At 40.0% G+C, this 24,381-nt stretch overlaps 1 protein-coding gene across 9 annotated transcripts in view; it reads right to left on the bottom strand.

Moving 5' to 3' along the window:
- Positions 1–273: 273 nt before the first annotated feature.
- The window catches only part of LOC143037550 (adenosylhomocysteinase-like 1), a 290,562-nt gene continuing 266,454 nt past the window's right edge, over positions 274–24,381 (bottom strand). For all 9 annotated transcript variants that reach the window (XM_076205966.1, XM_076205959.1, XM_076205960.1 and 6 more), the window contains 9 exons: positions 20,508–20,608; positions 19,790–19,892; positions 17,739–17,906; positions 16,564–16,714; positions 12,148–12,300; positions 11,777–11,942; positions 10,117–10,284; positions 9,845–9,923; positions 274–3,703 (listed from right to left, as the gene is read on the bottom strand). In XM_076205966.1, the coding sequence (XP_076062081.1) occupies positions 3,576–3,703; positions 9,845–9,923; positions 10,117–10,284; positions 11,777–11,942; positions 12,148–12,300; positions 16,564–16,714; positions 17,739–17,906; positions 19,790–19,892; positions 20,508–20,608 (1,217 nt within the window). In that variant the 3' untranslated portion in view covers positions 274–3,575. The remainder of the gene's footprint in view (positions 3,704–9,844; positions 9,924–10,116; positions 10,285–11,776; positions 11,943–12,147; positions 12,301–16,563; positions 16,715–17,738; positions 17,907–19,789; positions 19,893–20,507; positions 20,609–24,381) is intronic.

The following is a 24,381-nucleotide window of genomic DNA, read 5'->3' as shown; positions in this document are numbered from 1 at the left end:
AGTGCTGTCTCAAAGTACCTGTTATGAATATGGGAAGAGAGCCATAGGTATACATCAAGTTTGGTAGTTTTTAAGTGACTTGTCAAGTGTTCTTTCCAATATTTTTGCCCCAAGTTTTATAATGTGGACCAGTGGGTGGGATAGAAATCTGTCGCAGACACTGGGCTGGAAGCACTGAAGAGGATCAATTCAGCATTCTGAACTGCCTAATTGGCCTGTTCATTGCAGAGGATGCCAACATGAGATGGATCACATTGAGGAAAATAAAAGTCCTTATTCTTCTACAAACTATTATTACTGTCATTAGAGGACAACCCTTGCCTTGCCAGCACTCAATCAACCATATAAACATTAGTTGCACTGGGTTAGTTAAAACAAAATATCAAAATAAATTCATACACTAGCATTACTCCATTGTCTTTGCAGTTCTAACATAACTTGATGGGTCTACTGAAAAATGCCAGAGCTCATATAAAAGAAAAAGTGGGTGAGGAACAAAAGTTGGCAGATTAAAACAGCCTGCACAGTACTAGGATCCAAAAGCAATAAATGAAAGAATGAGTAATAAAATATTTTTTTCCATTCATTATGTGGGCAAGACTCAATTCACATGACTATTAGAAGCTATGGAATGTATCTGCTATTTCCACCTCACCCGCTTATTTCTGTTATCAAATGAAATATGGATTACAATGGACTATAATACTGGCTGGACCTTCTTGGGGTAGGGGGAGGGGGGGGGTTCTCTGGCCAGCATTTTTTCTGCCAATTGGTCCCAGCCTCTTACTACCTTATGATATAGGTGGCACTTTATATAATTATGTGGCACTTTATACATAAACAAATAATATGGTACAATCCCAGAGCCATACAAAAAGGAAAGTGTCATTAACACATACACTGTCTTTTCAAACATCATTTGTTTGATCAAAGTAAAAACAGGAAAGCAGTAGGAATATGCTTCCAACACTGCTTACATCTGACTACAAAAAGAGCTCTTATCCTCACTGCACAGAATACAAGAAGCAGCTTTAACAACATGATAACATGAAGATCCTCTGGCAAAGCCCAACAAGAAATAACTGACTGATCCACGATAGTCATCATGATTTGTTTCTTGCCCAATAGATCAGCTGTGCCTAGGTTTGATCTTGATGGCTGCAGGGTAGGGGGGTTAGCCAGGGTGGCAGAGATAAAGTGTGCCCAAGACTGGCTTGATTGTTTGCAGGCATGTGGTGCGCTACACAAAACACAATCAACAAGAGGGATGAGCAACAGTACTGTATGGAAGATGTTAACAGTCAACAAAGGCCAACCAACTGGCCAGTGGCGTGGAAAGGCAGTAGGCCATACTTTTAAGTATCATTCTTTATACAATATGCTTAGAAAGCATCATTAACAATGTATTAAATATATATCTTTATATTATACTAATGCAGATAATGATCAAAATAGGAAGTAATAGTAGACAGCATATTTTCAAAAATGTCTGATAAAAAGTGATGCAACTCTGTACATCTTAGGACATTGTTTCGAGATAAATATTAAGTGAGCAGCTGCTTTACAAACATTTGTTTTGCTGCAATACTTGGAATAAGTTGTAAGATGTCAAATGTTCTGCTCTTTTAAATTCCACTCTATCTATCACAGACAAAATACACACACAACAGAAACTCTAGTACTTATTTCCTCCTTCAATATATAGTTTCTTCTCATGACAGGATTAAAACTTTAACTATGAACTCTTCTAACAGACTGTACTAAAATAAACTTTGAGTGCCTTCAACTACTTTCATCATGACTTGAGAGATGGAGACAGTGCAAGGAAAATGTTGTAGTATATAAATTGGTTTGTATCCATCCTAAATTTCAAGTTTTCACTTCGTACCAATGAAATGATCAGCCTTGAACTCTAGAACTACATTTTGAGCTTTATCTGCACACATTCCTTAAACCCTCTGCACTCTGTTGTGGTCTTAATAGCACTTCTCAAGTAGGCTTCCTTGCCAATGCATTAGGAAAAAATAATTCCCAAATACATTTTATACACAGTATGTGTATGCATATACATATACTTGTACATATATACATTGTGTGTGTACTTGTGTGTGTTTGTGTATGTGTATGAATTTATTAACATATCTGCAACCCCTGTTCATGAAAATTGTACATGTACATGAATTACAGCAACACTCAGAACTTCCTAAACACAAGTGCACACTGGGTTTTTGAGTTCATATGTACACTGGGACTGTGTATTGGGGTACAACACACCTTTCCCAATTTTACTGCTATAAATTTGATTATACAGTCTTGAGGTGACAAAAGTCAACTGTGGTATTATGGAGATGACAGCAGTGGTCTTGGCTGAGAACAAATTAGTTCTGTTCAGTTCTGCAGTTGTGTTTATGCCACAAGAACATTGATGTGCAACAACAGTATTATGTTTGTGAAGACATGAAAACATGAAAACATTTGCCAGCTGGCAGCTAAACTATCATGATGTGAAATGTGACTTCATCTGTCACTTATTTGAACTTGAACATTTCTCACAGATGATAATTGGCAGTTCAAAAGCTGCAAATTGTCGAAACCATAACGGAAAATCAAATTTCACAGTAATACAGTATCACATACACACACACATGCTCACATACCATGTAAAAATAATAACTGTTGCCTTAACTTTCACTGACTGGAAACCTGCAGCCACGTAACTGTCAACAATGATCCTAAGGCCCTACCATAGCTCTCTCCAAGAAAAGCTGTTGGACTGTTGTCTGTTGTACTGGTGTGGGTCTGTTTCTATGCTACCAGCTGGGAGGAGTGGGGTAGCTGCTGATTGTTCCCATATGATGAAGACCTGGGGTTAAACCAGCTTTGGCTGCTGGGCCCTGAGGTGGAAGAGCTGTGTCTCAATCCACATTTGGCCCCACACAGTGTGGCAGGAAGCAGGTAACTTTAATCTCCAAAGTGTTTGAGATGGGAAGGGCCGTGCAAGGGCATGCTACAGCCACTCCCCTTGTATAGGGACTGCAGCCTTTACATGTGTCATATACCAGACACCTTGGGCCCAATCTACAGACTAAGTACCAACCAACTTCTCAAGGTCACACCTCCATACAGTAAGGGGGTTGATGGTATGTGAGGATGAGCAGCTGGGAAAAGATTCTTTTTGATGTCTGTCTCACAAGACCACCAGAAGCTGGTAACCATCATTGGTTCCACACACACCATGTATAAATGTAAATACTGTATATGCACATACTGTGGTGCACATAAGCAGAATCATATTATTTATATATAAATGTATATATATATATATATATATATATATATATATATATATATATATATATACTGTATATGTATATACACATGAATACCTATATATGCATGTACTGCTGTACAAATCTGTATATATGCATAATTTCAACACTGAAATCCAGATGGTGGTCAATACTGTTCAACATGAAGGGTTAACAACTAGGCATGATCTCGATGCTGGAATCTTCAAGGTCTCTCAAGGAACACTTGGCATCTCCACCCCTTCCTCCAACATTCAATCCTACTCTTTAGTAGCGATAGTAGTTGGGCTTGAAGGGTCCAGCCTTGTTGAGACCCATGTACTTGGCCTGATCATCAGCAAGCTCAGTGAGGTGGGCATCGAAAGTGGGTAGATGCAGGCTGGCCACATATTCATCTGTAATGGGTAAAAATGAACCTTGTTAAACTAGGTTATCTAAAATATCATCTGTTATGCTTGTGTTGAGATTATATAAATTGATTTGTATCAATGCATGTGTACTGATGGAATGGAGGAGTGTATGTATAGTTCCACTATACAAGACACAAGGGTACAAGTATGTTAAATGTAGTTGTTGTTGTTGTTGTCGTTCCCTAGACTGTCTGTCCGAGCAGTCCCGTCTCCCCAAGGAAGGCCACAGCCGAAACTGGGTTTTCCCACAAATCCTTTATAGAGTGTATGTTGTGTTGTTTGCGTGCATGATTGTGTATAATGCAGTCTTCCATTATGTGTTGTATGGTATGGGGTGAAGTGTTACATCCTGGGCAGCTGTTCACAACACGGTCGTCCAGCCTCTTCTGGTAGCTTAGAAGTGCTGGGTGGTGACCGCATCGCAGTCTGGCCAAGTGGACTCTGTCCTTACGTGGGAGAGAGGATTCAGAAGGGTGGATATCAGGGGGTCTGGCATGTAGCAGTGTGTTGTCTTTCAGTGTGTTAATGGAGCGGTGAGTGATATGATTATGAATATGTTTCCGGAGGCTGGTATTTGGTGGTTGTGGAGGAAGAGAAGAGAGTATCTGTGTGTAATAAAGGTCTATGGGTGTAGTTTTAATGTTTCTTCGTGTGTGTGGGTGTTCTGCTATGTAGTGTAGCGGGTGTGATGTGTTTGTGGTGGCTGCAGCAAGTGTTTGTGTGCCTCTCATGTCGAGGTGGTCCTTGACTTTGAGGACTTTTGTTTCATGGTGTAAATGGTCTGTAGGTGATGTATTTGTGCAGCCTGTAATTGTTTTTAGGGCTTTGTTTTGTATGATTTGAAGGGTGTTGTGGTGTGTCTCACTGAGATTAGGAGCCCATGCAGGACTCGCATAATTCATCACTGAGCGTATGCATTGTTTGTATATTGTTATATTAGTTTCTTTGTTTTGTCCAAATGTTGTTCCAGTGATTGACTTGAGTGCGTTAAGTCTAGGTGTGCATTTGTTTTTTATGTTTGTGAGGTGTTGTTTGAAAGACATGGATGTATCGTATGTTACACCGAGAATTTTCGGTGTGTTTGTGTGTGGTATTAGAGTGTTGTTGATGTAGAGATGAGGTATGTATTTGTGTTCTTTTGTCCAGTTGGTGAGAAGTGTTGCTGTAGATTTGGTTGGAGCTATTTTGAGTCTGTTTGTGATGAACCATGTGTTGAGTGTGTCAAGGTAAGGCTGGATTATTTCTGCAGCTTTGTCTGTGTTACGATGTGTGCATGTGATTGTTATGTCGTCTGCGTAGGAAGAGATTTGTATTTCTGAGGTGTCTGGCGTGGGTAAGTCATGCATGTATAGATTAAATAATGTGGGGGATAGAACTGAGCCCTGTGGTACTCCGTTCTTAATGTTTCTGATGTGCGATGATTGGCCATTATATGACACATGAGCATTCCTGCCTGCCAGATAATTGGCCAGCCATCTTTTGGTGTTATTGTGCATGTCTGTGTTATATATTTTATTTGTTAGGTTGTGGCGTGGGATAGCATCAAAAGCTTTACTAATGTCCAATGTTATAAGAAGTGTTCTGTGGTGGGGCCTATCTGAATTGATGCCATCTAAAATTCTTTGTGTGAGGTTTGTCAGAAGAGTGTTTGTGGAGTGTAGTGGCCTAAAACCGTGTTGTGAGTCAGCAAGGGGAATATATGGTGTGACAAGTTTAAGTATTAGGCGTTCAATGACTTTAGAGGGGGTGCAGAGAAGTGTGATTGGGCGGTGCGATGTTGGGATTGTTGGGTCTTTGTTCGGTTTTGGAATGGTGATTATTTTACCATGCTTCCAGATGTCGGGTATAGTGTTGTGTGAATAGCTGTAGTTTGCAATGTTTGTGAGTGCGTGTATACCTTGTGGTCCAATGTGTTTTAGGTGGATGTTGCTTATGTTATCAGGGCCACAGGCAGATGAGTGCTTGAGACTATGCATTATGAGTTTTGTCTGACTGTCTATGAAGGGTGTATAGTCTGAGTCTGTGGGAAAGTCTTTCTTACGTCGAATGGTGCGTCGGTCGTCAGGGTGAGATGTAAGATGGCTCGTCTGTGCGAAATGACGTATGAGTGCGTTTGCTTGTTGTCTGTTTGAGGGTAGATTATCTGTTGTTGTGATTATTGCTGCGTGTTAAATGTAGTTGGTAAAGTGGATGGAAAAGCATTAACTGCAAGGATTAGGAAACGAATACAGGGAGTAATTGGGGAACAGTAATGTGGGTTTAGGAGTGGAAGATCAATCAACTTGTTACCCTAAGTCTCTTGCTGGAGACCCATGGTTCCCTGTTAACCAGCAACAGCAAGTGGATTGGCCCACAAGTCACTCAAGGAAGAGATATTGTGGTGTCGTTTGGATAATGCTAGGATAAGGCAATGTAAGATGTGTTCAAGGTCTTCTGTGTGGCGATTGCATTTAGGAAAGTTTGAGTCCATGGCTAGGCCTATTCTATGCCGGTATTGTTTCAAAGCCACATAGTAGCCAGAATGTGGTTGTGCCAGTGTGGTCTTTGCTGGTCATGGGAAAGATTTCTTCATAGGGGTGACATGTGGGGGAGTATGGTCGTAAGGATCTCAGTGGATGATCTTCAAGTGTTTGTTTTGTGATCCAAGTGTGAATGCATGATTACGTTGTATGATGCTGGTGGTAGGTTGTTGTCAATGTCTGAATAGTATGCTGCCTTTCCCCGCTCCCCCATTTAGTTGGTTGCACTTGTGTTACGTAATGGGATACAGAGGTAGGATTGAGGGCTCTTGCACATAACTTTGTGCCTACCATTTTTATGTGCATTTATATTGGGACGATTTTGGTTTCTGTGTATAATGGTCTATTGGGTCAGTTTTAGAATACCATGTTATTATTCCTAATGCTTTGTTTTGTGGCGGCATCAGAGGGCAGTCTAAGGTTAGTGATGGAGTTTGGGAAAGTATGCGGTAGGAGGAAATTGGGTCAAAGCAAAGTGATGAGATGTACAAGGGGAGAGGGTGGCAGCAAGTCAAAACAAGTCTCAGAGGAGAGAGGCATGTAGTGGATAGTTCCAAGTATTTGGGGATCCATGTGGCAGGAAATGGAAGAGAGGGGGTGGAGGTAACCTGTAGAGAAAGGGAAACAAGTAAATGTTTTGAGAGAATGAAAAGTGTCATGAGAAATAGGCATCTGGGAATGAAAGGATGATTGTGACTGACATTGAGAGGCAGAAGGGGAGCAGAGGTGGAATGGGATCTTGGCAGTTAAGGCTGATGTAAGATTACTGGGATGGTTTGGACATATAGAAAGAATGAGTGAAGAAAGATTAGTAAAAAAGATGTGGAAAGCAGAGGTGGATGGAGTGAACTTGAGGGGACAACCAAGGATGAAATGGGGCTTTGAGCAAGCAAGGGAGAAGACAGGTGATAGGGGTGTATGGATGATTTTTTGATGCAGCCCAATGGGATGGTGTGGAAGAGACCTAGAGCAAGAGATGAATGTCTGTTGAGCAGGGAAGGGAGTACACATGGGATAGGGTTGAGAGGAGAATGGTTGAGTACAGATGATATTTTGACACAGCCCAAAGGGATTTCTCCCTCTCTTCTCTAATTTTTGCATGAGAGGACTAGAATTGTAGGTTACTGTGTAAATGAAATGGCCCTGCTGTGGATGTTCTGTGTCTTGCTGCTCTGCCTCTGACCTAGGCAGTGGGGAGGAGATTAGGATGACCCTTCATCCACAAGGAGCTAAGATGATAGGGAAATATTGGGTGGTGGATAGGTGTAGAATGGGTGTGAGTGGGTGAGTGCCTTGGCTGGCTATCTCCCTTATAAGGGAGAAAAGGCCCTTGGTATACAGATGAGACATAAAAGTTTTTTTGTCATTATTACTGTTGCTTTTCTTCCCTACTTGATTCGCCTCCTCTTCCTCTCTTAATTTCTTTCCAAAACATCTTTTTATCACTTTCAAAATTTTCTGTCATAGGTAAAAGGTACAGATGGAGAGATGATAATGGAAGAGATGGCAGTAAGGGGAAGATGGGCAGAATATTTTAGGGACTTGCTAAATGTGAAGGAGGATAGGGAAGGAAAGATAGCTGCAGTGGGAAATGCGAAGAAAATGAGAGTGATGAGTGAGGAGAATGGAGGAGAAATAAGGAAGGATGAGGTGAAGGCAGTTGTAAAGATGATGAAAGCAGGTAAGGCACCTGGTCTGGATGGATGCCATGCAGAATGTCTGAAAAAGGGAGGTTCAGTGATGGTGGACTGGTTGGTGAGGTTATTTAATGTTTGCTGGAGAGAGGGTAGAGTACTGGAGGACTGGAGAAGTGCCTGTATAGTTCCTCTTTACAAGGGAAAAGGGGACAAGTGTGAATGTAGTAGTTTCAGAGGGATTAGCCTGTTAAGTGTAGTAAGGAAGGCTTATGGGAGGATCTTAATTGAGAGAATTAGGAGAGGAACAGAAGGAGTAATTGGTGAGGAACAGTGTGGATTTAGGACAGGTAGAGGTTGTGTAGATCAGATCTTTGTGGTAAGACAGATATGTGAGAAAGCTATAGGAAAGGGGAAGGATGTTTTTTGGGCTTTCATGGATCTGGAAAAGGCTTATGATAGGGTAGACAGAAAGGCACTGTGGGAGGTTATGAAGATTTATGGGATAGGAGGAAAGCTTTTGGGAGCTGTCAAGAGTTTTTATGAGAGTAGTAGAGCTTGTGTTAGGATTAGAAATGGAGAGAGTGAGTGGTTTGAAGTAAAGGTGGGACTTCGTCAAGGATGCGTTATGTCGCCCTGGCTGTTCAACTTGTACATGGATGGGGGGTGGTGCGAGAGGTGAATGCTAGGGTAGTGGGTCAGGGATTGGAGATGGTTAAAGAAAATGGAGAAAAGTGGGAGGTGAGCCAGCTGTTGTTTGCAGACGACACTGCGCTTGTGGCAGGGTCAGAGGAGGGATTGAGGAAGCTGGTGGCAGAGTTTGGGAGAGTATGTGATAGAAGAAAGCTAAAGATAAATGTGGGTAAAAGTAAGGTGATGAGATGTACAAGGGGTGAAAGTGGCAGTAGACTGGAAGTGAACATTAAGGGAGAGCGACTGGAGGAAGTGAATAGTTTTAGATACTTGGGTGCAAGTGTAGCAGGAAAAGGTGGAGTGAAGGTGGAGGTAGAATGTAGACTGAGAGAAGCGAGTAAATGCCTTGGTGGATTAAAGAGTGTAATGAGGAATAGACATTTGGGAATGGATGCGAAGAGGAGACTGTATGAAGGAGTGATTGTGCCAACAGCACTGTATGGGGCAGAAACGTGGAACATAAGAGAAGAAGAGAGAAGGAGTTTGAATGTGTTTGAGATGAGGTGTCTGAGAAGTATGGTGGGGGTTACTAGGCTGGATAGAGTGAGAAATAAGGAGGTGAGGAGGAGAACAGGGGTGAAAAAGGAGCTGGGAGATAGGGTTGATGAAAGAATATTAGGATGGTTTGGACACATGGAAAGAATGAGTGAAGAAAGACTAGTAAAAGAGGTATGGAAGGCAGATGTGGAGGGAGTGAACATGAGGGGACGTCCTAGGATGAGGTGGATGGACGGGGTGAAGGGGGCTTTGGGGAAGAGGGGAATGTCTGTTGAGGAAGGAAGGGAGAGGACGGAAGACAGAGGTGAGTGGAGAATGGTTGTATATGGATGATGTTGTGATTGCATGAGGAGGGTGGGGTAGTATGTGTGAGTAAATTTTGACGCAGCCCGAAGGGATTTCTCCCCGTCCTCTCCTTATATGCAAGGGGGGACGGAGAGGGGGGGTCGCCGATTAAATGAAGCGGCCTTGCTGTGGATGTGCTGTGTCTTGCGACACTGCTTCTGACCCAGGGCGGTGGGCAGGGTGCAGGGATGACCCGTCATCCAGGAGGTGCTCAGATGAGAGGGAGGGTGGGAGGGGTGTGGAGTGTATTTGGGGATGAAATGGGTGGGAGTGTTTTTATGCCTTTCCCTTTTTGGCTACCTCCCTTGGAAGGGGGAAAAAGCCTTGGTATATGTATGTATTACTGTTGCTAATACTATTACTAATACAAATATCTTTTTCATAATTATTCCATGTATTTGAGTTACTAAAAGTAATACATCTATAGGATTACTTACCCATTTTCTTAGGAAGTAAATACACATCTGACTTATATCTTCCAGCAGGTGCATTAAATAGCTCAATGAGAGCAAGGGCCTGTATCATAAGAGATATACATTAGAACCCAAAAAATATATTTTCTTCATACAAAAAATACTAAATACACAAATTCTGCAATTTATTTCAACACCTTAGATGAAAAATGAAGAAAAAATAAGGAAGTCATGTATTTGAAGAAAGAAAGGCAAGAAAATTCGCCAAGGAAAGCCATGTGCCTTCAAATACATACCTGTGTGCAAGACGTGATGGATACAACAAAGGAAGGAATGGAAGAACAGGAAAGGTTGACTAGCCGCCCTTCAGCCAAAAGGATGATGCGCTTGCCATCGGGCCAAATTATGTGGTCAACTTGAGAGCGAACCTTTTCCCAGGTCAGGTCAGGGGTTCTTAACGAATTCTGAAAAGGAAAACAAGGTCAAACATGTTGTTACAGAAAATTTTGAGGCACATTAATAAAACTAATTTTTTATCAATTTGTACTCTCTACAAAGCTGGATTAAGATTAATACTTTAGACCGGACCCTTCCTTCCCTGATAATGTAGAGGAAATCTACTGTGGCACTGGAAACAGTACTGCACATACACATGTAATAACTTTTTTTTTTTTTTTTTCCCCAACATTTCAGTTCATTCTCAATCTTCTATTAAAGTTCACTCTCTCCATTTCTTTTCATTTTTTTCTTTCCTTCCTCGTTCTTTCCCTACGCTTCGTTGATCTACCCATCTTTCCACTCCCACTCTCTACCTCACCAACATATTTCTCACTAATGATCCTTGTAATGCCTATTACACATTTCAAACACTATCTCTAGTATGTTTAGGTTTTTCTTCCTCTCTGAAATTCCATGTCCCTGCTCTATAGAGTCCTGTGCACACAATTACTCCCTCCTACAAAGTTCTCTTTATGTTCATCCCCAGTTATGTATTTCTCACATGTCTCATTCCCTCCAGACATTTACGTGCCTTGATTATGGGTAACTCTCTCAATTGATACCCACACACTTCATTGACTACACTTAGCTCGACTTGACTATGTCACTATCTTATGATAACAGTAAGAGGGGAGTAGTTCTGTCATCAGTTCTTTTCAGGTGATAAAGTGGAGGAAATACAATTAAAGCTGGTAAAGATATCTTGGTCCCCAATCTGGAGATTGAGTGCCAGCCCCTCAGGGCTGCATCTCCAAATGGGGGTGAGGGTGTTGAGTTCTGAAGATGGGTAGCAGGGAGACAATTCTCTCAGACATCCATCTTGCAGGACCATACCTTGCACATGTTCATCATTGGTCCTTATAACAAGATACATATACATCAATATAAAGAAATCATATCAATATTTGAAATACACAATTGATTGATTGATTTAACATAAAAAAATGCCCACTCTATCAGGAGGCTAGGACAGTGTCCCTTACAGAGGACTTTGTAATGTAGTAGAATTTGTACCACCATCCCCTTGACCTTTCGCTGCAAGTAACGAAGCCTTAACCCACTTGGCTAGCAACCTTCCATGGAAGATATAAAAATATCTTTATTTAGGAATATTTCTGCATCTCCTATTTGTTTCTTATAGATGATATGATTTTTTTTATGCTTATGCATATTTATTTAGCCATGAGGACCAATGGCAAGTACTTGCAAGTTGTGTTGCATTGCCTCTGACCTGAGCAGCGTGACATGGAGGGATGACCCTTCATCCACAAGGAGCCAAGATGGGAGGGACAATGAATGGGTTTGTTGAATGGATGTGGCATACAAATAGTTGGATGTATACTTTGACTCAGCCATTCCCAACCCCCACCCCATTACGAGGATGAAATGTCTTTCTAGTATATGTATAAAACCATGTTTAAAAAAATACTCATTTGAAAAATATATATAAAATCTTACCACATCAATTTCTGTATTGGAGTGTCCCATGTTGCAAATAATGGCTCCATTCTTCATCTTGTCCATGTGTTCCCGAGTCACAACATTTTTGTTACCAGTTGCTGTCACCAAGATATCTACCTGACGAATCACCTCTGACAGCTTGACCACACGATGGCCATCCATGCTGGGTTAACATCACAAGAACAGAAAATTAGACAAAGATAAAAATTCAGCAAGCTTCCATCAACTTCAAATACAATTTTCTTTGATTAAATTAATGACCTTTGGATATATATCAATACTCTAACATTTTACATTAAATCACATACATACATATGTATGTATTAAATCACACCTAAAGATTGAATGATTTCTTATTAGCGACTTACCATGCCTGAAGGGCACAGATGGGATCAATCTCAGTTACATAGACTGTGCACCCCAGTCCTCTGAGGGCTTGGCAGCACCCCTTACCAACTTCACCATAGCCACAGACAACAATCTGCTTACCCCCAAACATAACATCTGTTGTGCGCTTTAGTCTGGAAAATGAAAGAAGAACATAACAGAAATTATACATATACCATACATACATATACCAAAGGCTTTCCCCCTTACAAAGGAGGTAGCCAAAAAACAAAGGCATAAAAACCACTCCCACCCATTCCATCCCCAACATACTCCACTCCCCTCCACCCTCTTATCTTGACACCACCTATTTCTTTTTTAATAGAAATTATATATATAATAAAAGATGAACAATACAACATAAAAGTACAACACTATGAGCTTTACAATTTCATCTAATCAGGAAGGCTATGACTATAACATATTTCCCATAAAAGAATCCTAATTATTTTGTAATTTAAAAGATCACTATTTACTTTGGACTTGCATGTCAGTCTTACTACATTAAGAGAATTTCATTATAAATCAGCCAGTTGCATCACAAAAAATGTCAAGTTAGAATAATAAACAAGATGCATATTTTCAGTCAGTGCAGTTTTGAGTTGTTCACTTAACAGACATAATAAATCTATTATTTTTACAGGGCTCAGTCAAATTTGTTCAACACCCCCCATCCCCCCCTTTTTTTAACCCGAGAGAACACTACAAAATTTCTTCACCAAACTGGGCTGAACTAGTAACCAGTTTTCTGTCAGTCATAGGTTTCCTTCAAGTGTGAATAAAGACAATAGATTAATTGATTCAAATTGAACCTGTACTTGGTTTCAAACCCTCTACAAAAACAAAGTTAGGAAGAAAAGTATCACAAAGTGGAGGGGAAAAACAACAAGAAAAACTGAGACTGAAATGAGGAACATTTGTAAAATGCATACAATGTTGGAGATTCCCATCCAGTATGCAATTAATTGGTTAGCAGCGCACATCCAATAACATGAATGGCAAAGTGCAACAAATCTTTGTATGCTGTCAATGAAAAGACAGAAAAAAAAAAAGTCTTTTGTGATGATGGTGGTGAAAGGGCACGGGTGTGTCACCAAAGAATGGAGCTATTCTTATGGCTTACTGTTAGAGGGAAGAGGAAGTGAGAAAGGAAGGAGGGTGAGGGAGATGGAAAAGGTGGTGCAGAAGGAAGGAGATGGGAAGAGACAGTAGAAATAGGAGGTAATGGGTAGAGGAGGGGGAGGAAGAGGATGAGGACGATGGAGGAAGTACATGGGAGGAGAAGGGAACAATGATAACACTAATGAATGCAGTGTGGCCCTAGTCTATAGGGGTGCCAGGGTAAAGTGCTGCTGAATATGGGCACTTACAAGAGGAAAGTTTCTAACCAGAATCAACAGTAATGAAGGTACCAAGATGGTCTTTATCCCCTTTCAGCTGAAGGTCCTGCACCTAGCTGAATGAAAACACCACTACCCTGTACAACATTTCTCAGTGTCATCCTTGCACAGATAATCGAACTTCCTCACCACAAAGTCATACTTTCAGCACAATAAAATTGCCAGGTGTTGTGGCAAAGGAATAAATAGAGAAACTGTTAACCTCTTCAACATGATGTCCTTCCCTCATCTGGATAAAACTGGTTCTGGCCATGACCAAGTTTTTAGTATGAAACAATTTTAAACAAAAATGTCAAAATTATTTCCATGCCTGGAGTATTTAACCCCTTCTGCAAAGTGATCCCCTTTATAGATTTTGTTCTGATTGATATAAATTTCATGGAGCAGAAGTAGTGGTGATGTAACAAGGGGAGCCCACCATATCCAGAGTCAAAACCATCAAGATTGAAACAAAGAGAATGGGTCAGCATGTATCCACTGAATACCCATGAAAACCTATTCATCAGCCCTCCCACCTTATCAACTCAAAGATGAAGGGTCATCCCCATCCCCTGCCAAACCTCAGGTCAAAAACAATCTAGCGAGACATAGCTCCTCCACAGCAGAGAAGAGGAACATCACTTCAGACGGCATCATTCCTTTGTCCATTCATACCCCCAATCTTTTATTTTTGATCTTTATATTGTAATCATACAGGCATTTTTCTTTCATTCATTTGCATACATACATACATATACCAATGACTTCCCCCCCCCCTTACAAGGGAGGTAGCCAAAGTCATACACCACCCATTTGCAGAAATATAAAAATAACAATATTCACAGTGTGGCAGCTCAACTCTCAGGCCTGGCACAGGTACAATACGGCTGTGTATAAACCTCCATTGAGCCATCACAGACAAAAGAGACAGCTATCCCCTCGCCCTTTTTTTTCAACAGTTCGTTCATAAGTATTGGAATAGGATTTTATCTGTAAAATATCAATAGACGTGAAAAGTGAGAACAAAGTTAGACAGCAAGACCAGATTTTCTTACAAAACATACATACATACACAGTGCTGGACACCTGGAATAATTTAGATAAAGAAACAGTGTGTGCAAACACTATTCAAGATTTTAAGAAAAAACTTGATGCTGAAAGATACAAAGACAGGTCACCACAAGCATAGCTCCCTTCCCGTATGTTACAACTAGTTAAATATAACTAGGTAAATACACACACATGCATGCGCATGACTCAACTGTGCAGTGGTACAGTTCTCACACACTAATTCAGTTCAATTCCCACCTGAATTTTTTTTTAGCAAGATGCACTGTGAGCCAGCACTCCAATTCTGGTGGGCAAGGAGTTGTGCATGTGTAATTCAGCATGGTCTTGGATCACATGTTGGACTCATGATCAACAGCTATTTCCCTCCCAGAAGAGAACTTAGAGCTCATATATGACCGATCTATGGGTAATGCTGTGATCTCACCCACTCACACACCCAACTCCCCACCCAAGAGTGTTGGAGTAATGACTCGCAGTGCAGCGATACTGAAATTATTTCAGCCCTGGGCAGGATTTGAACTCGGACCACCATTGTGGCAGCCACAAACTCTAATCACTACGCCATCGAGTCGTGTCCACCGCGCCATCAAGTCATGTCCACTATGCCATCGTGTGTGTGTGTGTGTGTGTGTATGAAGGTCAGGTCACAGCATTAACCATAGATTAGGCTGTGAGTTCTCATCAAGGAAGGTAATAGCTGTCGATCACAAGTCCAACATGTGATCCAAGTTTGTAGACCATGGTGAATCACACACACACTTAACATGATTGTAACTCAAAATCAGATAGTATAAATTTTATTATAACTTAAGAATGATCATGTCAATGTGGCTATTACCCAATGCATAGCTATATACAGATCAATATTTTAGGGACTTAGCCTCCACACCTACAGACCAGAGCCACACAGAATATGTCTATGTCAAAAATTATCTCCAACTCATAAAGGATCGCTAACCCATTTACTTATTTTGCTGTCCTCCTCTTCTAATATCTCCCTTAAATCTCTTAAAACTCTAAATCACCCTTTCTTCATTTTCCTGTGCTCCTGATAGGGGATAAGAATGTCATCACCATGTTCCCATGTGTGTTCAAGAAACTGACTAGATAGGATGGAGTTGGTGGACTAGAAACTCCCTTGTCTGCAAGTTTTTTATGTGAAGAGTTGAGGTAAAAGAGGTCTGGGAGGAAGTCTCCAACCAAAACTAGTCATTTTTTTCTATGTGTTTGATTGTGGAACAAATGAGCAAAAAGAAAAAGTGGTAGTAAATTTATAGGAAAAGAAATGGATGTGTTAGCACTGAGTGATTGTAAACTATAAGGGGCAGGGGAGTGTTGGCAGTGGGGAAAGGGAGAGAAGTGGCTCTATTGGCAAGTGATGAGATGTACAAATATGTGGTTGCATGGAAGTTCACCAAGGATAATGTGGGTACAAGGGAACTGTGAAGCCCTTCCATCCTCGTACATAGGCATGACGACTATGAAGCTGGAATCCAGACTGGTTGGACACAAATACACAGGAGCCCCAAAGAACCATGCCAGGGCATCACACGGACACCACATTACACGAGAAGAATTGAAACAGAACATGAAAACCTTGGAAACTTGCATGAACCCAAGAAAATTAATGTTAATCAAGGCCCTTTACATCAAGAACAAAAACCCTAACTTGAATATACTGGCACTTGATTTATTAGCATTACCCAGTATGAGAACACAGGGTAGGCCAGAAGCTTGAGGAGATAATTTATGGACATCTTCAAATTATCATGTGATCTCCCCCAGTCTAAAAATTTCATGTGGTCAAATACCACTCTTAGTTGATTTTAGAGGAGTGAAAGGTTCTCCTAATTGAATAAAATCAATTGGCACTGCAGAAGAGTCATTAAAGGTGACAAGAGTCTGTAATGGAGTAAACATAAGATTTAATTTAAGACCAATACTTACCCATCAAGGACTGATTCCCTGCATGAGTACAGATTGTCAAACATTGTTTTGGTAACAGAATCATTCACATTCATGGCTGGGACGGTCAGTTTTCCAGCTTTGCTAAGCTGGTACAAACGATGAACTCCAGTCACACTTTCTTCACAGATTCCTAGAAAAAATAACGATATATTATGCAAACTTTTATCAAGTCTTTATAAAATGAAACTGAAAATCCTTAAACATGTAAAACCCAATTAACTTTTTTTCCCAATATATCAATTGAGGGTCTATGAAACCAACTGCAGTAACTTGCTATTTGGTGAAACTTTGAATTATGGTAGATTAATTTGCAACAAAAGGCTTTTCCCACCTTGTAAGGGATAATATTTGCTATCTCTTCAATACAGGCATGATAGTGGGTAACAAAAAAAAAAAAAAAAAAAAAAATCTACATTGGCCAGGGTTCCAGGGGCAGAGCCCCCGGTGGGGGTCAGGGGGCAGCAGGCCTAGGCTGAGTCCCTCAGCTGAATCGCTAGTAAACAAAGGCATTCAAGCTGTTCTACTGATGTTGCTATCGATATAATTTGGCTAAAATAAAATCTACCCCAGTCATCACCTTGCTATATGTACACGTGTGCACCACACCACACAATGCTACACAAAACAAATCACTTGCGGGCCAGCACAAAATAAACCACTTACACACAGGTACAGCCAACATACGAATCGCCCAAAACTTCACATCAACCAAAAATTATTCGACCACAACAAAATTGTTTTTTTTTTCTAACAGAATAATTTATTACAATCAGGAATTAATGACAAAAAATCAAGATCATTGTCAGGAAAAGAAAAAAATCGGAATTCAGATTTAAATTGGAAGAATATCATGCCTGTTCAATAGTTAGAATAATAAAAGCTCCTCCATAAGGGTTAAAGATTTTTTCATATGTATATATATATGTATATATATATGTATGTATGTATATATATATATATATATATATATATATATATATATATATATGTATATATATATGTATGTATGTATTTTGAATCTGTCATGCTGGTTCTCAAACCTTAACTTAGCACACTTGTATATATTTTTTACCACTATTACTGTCCCCCTTATCTGAAAAACTTTTCAATCTATTGTCAAAGAATTTTGTATTACTATTCTACCCAGCATTTACCTTTGATCATCTTGAACATGGCCGGATATTTTTTGAGCATAAGATGAGTTGCATCCCCACCATCATCAAGGATCATGTTGGGCTGCCAATTCTCAGCATTAACACAGCGGTCAATGCACCACCAGAAGTCCTCTTCACTTTCACCACGCCAAGCAAAGATGGAAGTGCCTGAAAAAAAAACAAATAGTTATCCATCTAATTATGTTTTAAGCTTCGAGTCCCATTTTACAGGAACCCTACAGGATCTAAAGAGTATATCAGAGGGCCAGTGAAAGTCAAGTCAAACCCATAGATCTCTTAGATAAAATCTTGGGTTTGGTTCAGGGAAGAGTGTCAGCATGCAAGATCACAAACAATAAGTTCTCCAGTAGTTTCTAGCACTGACAACTTTCATTAGTGAGTTCCCCTAATTCTACGTGCTATTCACAACCATCTAATAATCTCTGATTACAACTTTTTTGTACACAGATAGCAGTGGCAAGTTTGTTGAATCTTCAAGATTTCCACATTACTGCTACCTACACCAATGTCAACATCAATCTTATCCAAAACAATAGAAAATACCACTAGCTTACTGATGTATGATTTAATTAGAATGAGTGATCCAATACTACACACACAAACAGGAACCCCCCATGTGAATAAGGGTCATATTTCCTAAGTATATGAATTTTAGCCAACATGGTGTGTGGTCTTATAACCTCTATTTCTGTTTAACCATATGATCCACAATACAATGAAATGCAGGTGCCTTCACATTCATATGAAGAAGTACGAGTCTGTACAGCATTGTCAGGAGAGTCCTGATCAATTATCGAATCACTGCTGAAGCTCAAACTTCATCCACTTGCAACCAGAGCTCTGTTCATGATCCAGTTCAATAACTGGTGCCATAGAAAGTCTTGCACTAATACAACATAGACACAAGTCCAGTTTCTTCCCAGAAAGATTTATAGGAGGGTCAGAGGAACATTGCCATCTGCCATAGAACTACAGGTTTCCAGTGCATAATGGTGTCCACAAAGGTGAATGAAAGAAATCTGGACATGAGCATGTTAAAGGAGAGAGAGTGATGGATGTCTGATCATCATTTGGTATAACGGAGAAATATGGAAAAGGAGGAAGACAAAAAAGTGATGAAAGTGAGCAAGCTAAGTACAACAGGGAAGGAGGATAAATGTGATGTGATGTAATGAAAGAGAAACTAAACAAGAGAGGTTCAATGAGGAGTTAAATAACAAAAATAGATGAGATGAGGACAATGGAGTAGAACAAAAGTAAGGGTAGTGAACAGTGGAATGAATAGGTGATGGCAGTCTTGGTGTTAATGAGGTGTGCATATGTCAAATGGTTGGAAAGCAGAAAGAAGGAAGTATGTGAGAGGTATAAAGTAAAGAGAGTGGAAGCAAAATGCTTGGTGAAACAAGCCAAGGGGTGAGTGAATGTAAGGTAGGGTAGGGGGCATGTCTATGAATCCTGAAAGAAGCAAGATGTTTTGGATGGAAATGAAATGAAAACAAAAACAGTGATCTGGGTAGAGAGGAGAGGGCAAAGGGAGCAGAGGGACAGTTCCTAATGGGAGAATGTTGTGACAGGAAAATGGGTCGAGTATTTCAACAAGTTGCTGAATGATGACAATAGGAAGGTTTTCACTATGATGATGGGAGATGCAGAGAGAACAAATGATGAGGGGGGAATGATATGGCCATTGTAAAAGAACGGATACAAGTACCATTAAAAATATATATGAAAGTTGGAAAGGCACCTGGATTTGATGAATATATTGTGGAATGTCTAGCGAAGGTTCAAGTAGTAATGATGGAGAGGCTGATAATATTGTTCAATGTGTGTCTATGGTAAGAAAGTGTTCTGGTAGACCAGAGGAATTTATATATAGTCCTGCTATACATGAGAATGGGTGACAAGTATGAATGTTTCTGTGTGATCAGTCTATGTACTAAGATTAGTATTCAAAGCTTGTTAAATCATGATACTCCTTCACATTCGCTTTTCTGGCCCTGAATGCAGTTGACATCCACAAACTTGTTTACCTGCTTCAGCAACTGCAGCTGCAACTTCATTCTGGGTCGAGTATATGTTGCAGGCAGCCCAGCGCACATTTGCACCCAATTCAATGAGAGTTTCCATCAGCACCTATCAAACAAGTTAGATATAAGTTTGGAGATTATCCTCATACAAGAGGGCATTGGCTATGTATGTTTTAGTCAACAAGTTGGCAACTTTATTGACAGCTCTATGAAGATGAAGCATGCAGCGTTCTCTTATGACTGAAAATAATCTTCACTCAGAGAAGAATGCCAACCACTTAATCTAATATCCACATAAAAAAATATATATATATATATGATCATGCAGTCTCCCTTTTATTTCCATATAATACAACTTCCTCAGAAATTGCAATTTGTTTATAGTTTGGTTTAATCATACACCAACCAACACGTTTGGCACAGGAGAGTTTGAACACAATAGATGGGGAAATGAGAAGAGGGGAGGGATGAAGGGGAAGGAGATATTGTTATCAGGGGCGATGAGGGCACACGCGCGCACGCCACACATACACATACACACACACACACACACACAATGTGAGAGAGTAAGAAAAATATTGAAATAAACATGAACTGGAAGAAAGGACGAAAAGACAAAAAGAAAAAATTAAACATAAGTAAAAAATAAACAAATAAAATAACAATGAAAACCTTTCACATCACAGCACCAAGGTACATAATGTATGGTTTAAATACTTACAGCAGTCTGAGCATTGATATGAGTGCAGCCTACAATTTTGGCTCCCTTGAGTGGCTTGTCATCTGCAGCGCGCTTTCTCAAGGCCATGATTCCAGGCATCTCTGAAAAAATATATATATATATATATACTGTATATATCTATAATTCCAAAACAAACATCTTTATTGTAAAATTCGTAGGTCTGTTTATAAAAGCTACACGTGAATCACATTTTTTCCAATCGATATCCGTTTTCTGTATTTTCTGTATCATGTTTCCATCAGAAATGGCATTGGGAATAACAGTAAAAGCAGCAGCAACAATAATAATAAACAATAACAACAACAATTAATACTCCACTCCCCCACCGAGTAAAAATGTCATTTATCACTTTCCTGATAACGACGTAAATGCACCTCAGAAAAATAAATAATGCGCATATATATATAATGGAATTAAATTGAATTCTGTGAATTTTAGCTACATTGTTTACGATTTTCTTTATATTCAGCATCGTTAGTCTCTTGCATATAAAATGATCAGTCATTACTGGCATATTTACGATCTTGGCAATGAACATCAATCATTTTTTATGAAGTAGTTCACACCGTCTCCTCCAAAGCAAGAGAACATAAATTAAGTACAAAGTATAATCATCAAGACTGACCGAAAATATACAAAATTAAAAATTTCCGTAATCAGTAACCGACAATTTTCTTGCGGTATATTCAGAAATTGTTATCTTTATCATTATCGATGAAATATATACGCAGTAGGGAGTGAGGAGGGGGGAGCGTCGCTTACTCACATGCCGACACAATCCCCATCGTTTATTTTTCTCTTTTCTTTTTCTTTCCAAAAAAGACCCCGTGAAATCACACTTCCTATTTCAAACTGCCGGATCAATAGGCTTCCTCTAGCCATGAATTCCCCCACCGAGGGCTGTCTTTTATAGAAATAACCCTATGGTAGGATGAACATTGGAAACATGCCACATACTCATATAACTAAAACTGACGGTCACGAATTATGTTGGTAACTGACCTTAATTCTCATGGAGCAGTCTTTAGTTTACGTTGAGACTCCTCTCCAAAGTCAACATTCAAAGCCCATGTCACCCGCACAGCAAGACAGGGAGCACAAATGACGAAGATTTGGGCAAATATCGACAGCGGTCTGATTGAACAAGCCCATAACACCATGGTATGCACCAGTCCTTCGAAGTATTCCCTGACATGACCTACCACTGCCATGCACCACACCACCACCACGGTATGTGAAGTTTTCCAAGACCTCAATGAACGGACAGACTAGACTGTGTCATCCAGGAGACCTGGAGTCCAAGCGGCCTTGCCTCCCTTTGCATACTCGAGGGCTGCAACCAGGACTTCCAACGACTCCACAAGAGTCGATGTTCCACAAGAACACGAAGCTTTAGGACCCAATCAGTTATTTATCCACCGGGAGTGAACCCACCCTGCTCAGGTCTTAGATGGAAACGAACGCACGCAAAAACACAGCAAGCTACGCGAGCATTTTGCCCAGTACACTGAGTAAAGTAATTGTTACTGTCAGTTACAATAGTCGAGTATACACACATTTAAATAAATAAATTTGTAAATTCACCACGAATGCACTTGTAAACTTGTTGCCTCATTAAATCATACAAGTAACATTTATAATGCAAGATCCGAAAGAAAACATCAAATGCAGTGTTTCCTACAACGAGGTACAAATCAATATCACCTTAAATTACTGCCTTTCAATAGCCTGAAGTTTGCAGTTGAAAAATCATACAATAGGGTGATGTTCAGCAATTAACGAGGATGAAAACGCCCAGAGACTATTCCATTCAAATTTTAATAAAACTTGGCAAAATAAGGGGATGGGAGGGAGGAGGAGGTGTCTAGTTGGCGCAGCTGCCGTGAGCGAGATGTAAATATTTCAAATATTAACGGCCTCGATGACGTCTGTCGTGTCACGTCGCAACTGATGGAAACATGAGGGTGATTTTAAAGATGTCCTTAAATACAAGAAGTTAAAGGTGTTATTGATTGCAGCCAACTGCACGCGACACACACACGCATACGCACACACACGCACACACACACACACACACACGCGCGCGCGCGGTTGGTCGAGTCGACTGTCACTACGGCGGTCCGGGTTCGAATCCTGCCCAGGACTGTAATTTTAGTATCGCTGCGCTGCGGGTTGTTACTCCAACTCGTGGGCGGGGAGTTGGGTGTGTGTGTGCGTGCAAGATCAGTATTACCCATACATCGGTCAAACGAACTCTGAGCTCTCATCCAAGAGGTTAATAACTGTCGATCAAGAGTCCAACACGTGATCCAAAACCATGGTGAATCACACACAATAATTAGAACAAGATGAAAATTTTTATCATTCTTATGATAAACACCTGCTATTGTTGTCAGAGATATCTCCTGAAGATTTTTTGATTGTAATATAATCCTGGTAGGTAGTTTTTATTGCAAGAAGATAAAAACGAGACTGTAAAACAGGCAGTAACGAGCACTCCCATGGTGTAATTAGTTACCAAATACTGTAGTGGAAAACAACGACTCAATGAGTGAACGACGCAACACGAATAAGAACAAGACATCAACAATATTGAACCTTAAATTAATGAAACACCAAAAAATGAAATATTCAATAACACAGGAAAATTGCCAGAAAAGATTTAAGAATAACAAAGAAAATGATACAAGGACGAAAATCAAATAATTACTCAATGGGGTGAAAAAACGGAGAAAAGAAGACGAAGTTTTCTCAAAAACTATGGACCAGAAACTGGAAAAAAAAATGGGACAGAAGGTTCAAATTAGAAACGAAGAAAGAAAAACAGAGCAGCGTTCGGCATACAACTATGTAGACGGAATGACGTCGGGTAGAGTGGCGATTAACGATTATTTAAAGGAGAAAGAACCGAATATATTTTCGTTCAAAGTCTGACGAAAATACTGATGGTCCAGTGAGATACAGCAACTACAATTTAGGGCGGAAGAGATTGAGGAAAAAACATATATGCTAACGAAGGGAAAGAAGAAAAAATAAGTGAATGGAGTGGTACTGAGAAATGGCAAACCTTAAGTAACATGAAAATAACTATTGGGGAGATGTAGAAAAGATTTTAAATGCTTATCTCCCAGCTTAAACAGGATGTGTGAAATTATATCCAGAGTTCCTGTTGAACTCAGCTTTCCAACTACAGAAAATGATTGAAAATGTGAAAATGTTATTCTGATGGGAGATTTTAATTGTGGGGAGTTGCATTAGGTGTTAAAAACAAGCAGTAGCGAAAAATACCTGACAATACATTGTTAAATATTACAATGCACAACATAACTGATTCATGTTACGACGAACCTAATTTTTTCTAATGGCAAATTGATACACAGAGAACGATTTTCCACGCTAAAAATAAATTAAATATTACAAAGCAAAAACAAAAAATAAAACAACGAACACTCAAACAGACAAGCAAAATTCCCACCTAAAGCGTACACAACCTGTATGGCTAACAATACCACGTATTATCAGTACTATTCTCTCCTCATCTTGGTACTATCGCCCTAGGCCAACAGTGAACCATTCCCCAGCTGAATAAAATCACCTGGCGGTATTTGGAATAAATTACTACAGTCTGAGAATACAGCGACAGGGCTCGCATCTACAGCCAGTTCCTATTTTTATTCTGGCTAACGCCGGCCAATTTTATTCAACACTCACGGTATGAAAGGGGTACTTCCAAACAGCTTAATAAAATCACCTGGCGACAGCACTCCATAAACCCTATGCCCTCCAGTGCAAAAAAGACAAGAGGAAAAGGACACGAGGAAGGAAAGTTGGAGGAGGTATATGAGAGGGGAGG

The sequence above is a fragment of the Oratosquilla oratoria genome, chromosome 22, assembly GCF_046742065.1.
Source record: "Oratosquilla oratoria isolate Oo_2021 chromosome 22, ASM4674206v1, whole genome shotgun sequence".
NCBI lineage: Eukaryota > Metazoa > Arthropoda > Malacostraca > Stomatopoda > Squillidae > Oratosquilla > Oratosquilla oratoria.
The sequence above is the reverse complement of the archived record's forward strand: the minus strand, read 5'-3'. Positions and strand labels throughout refer to the sequence as shown.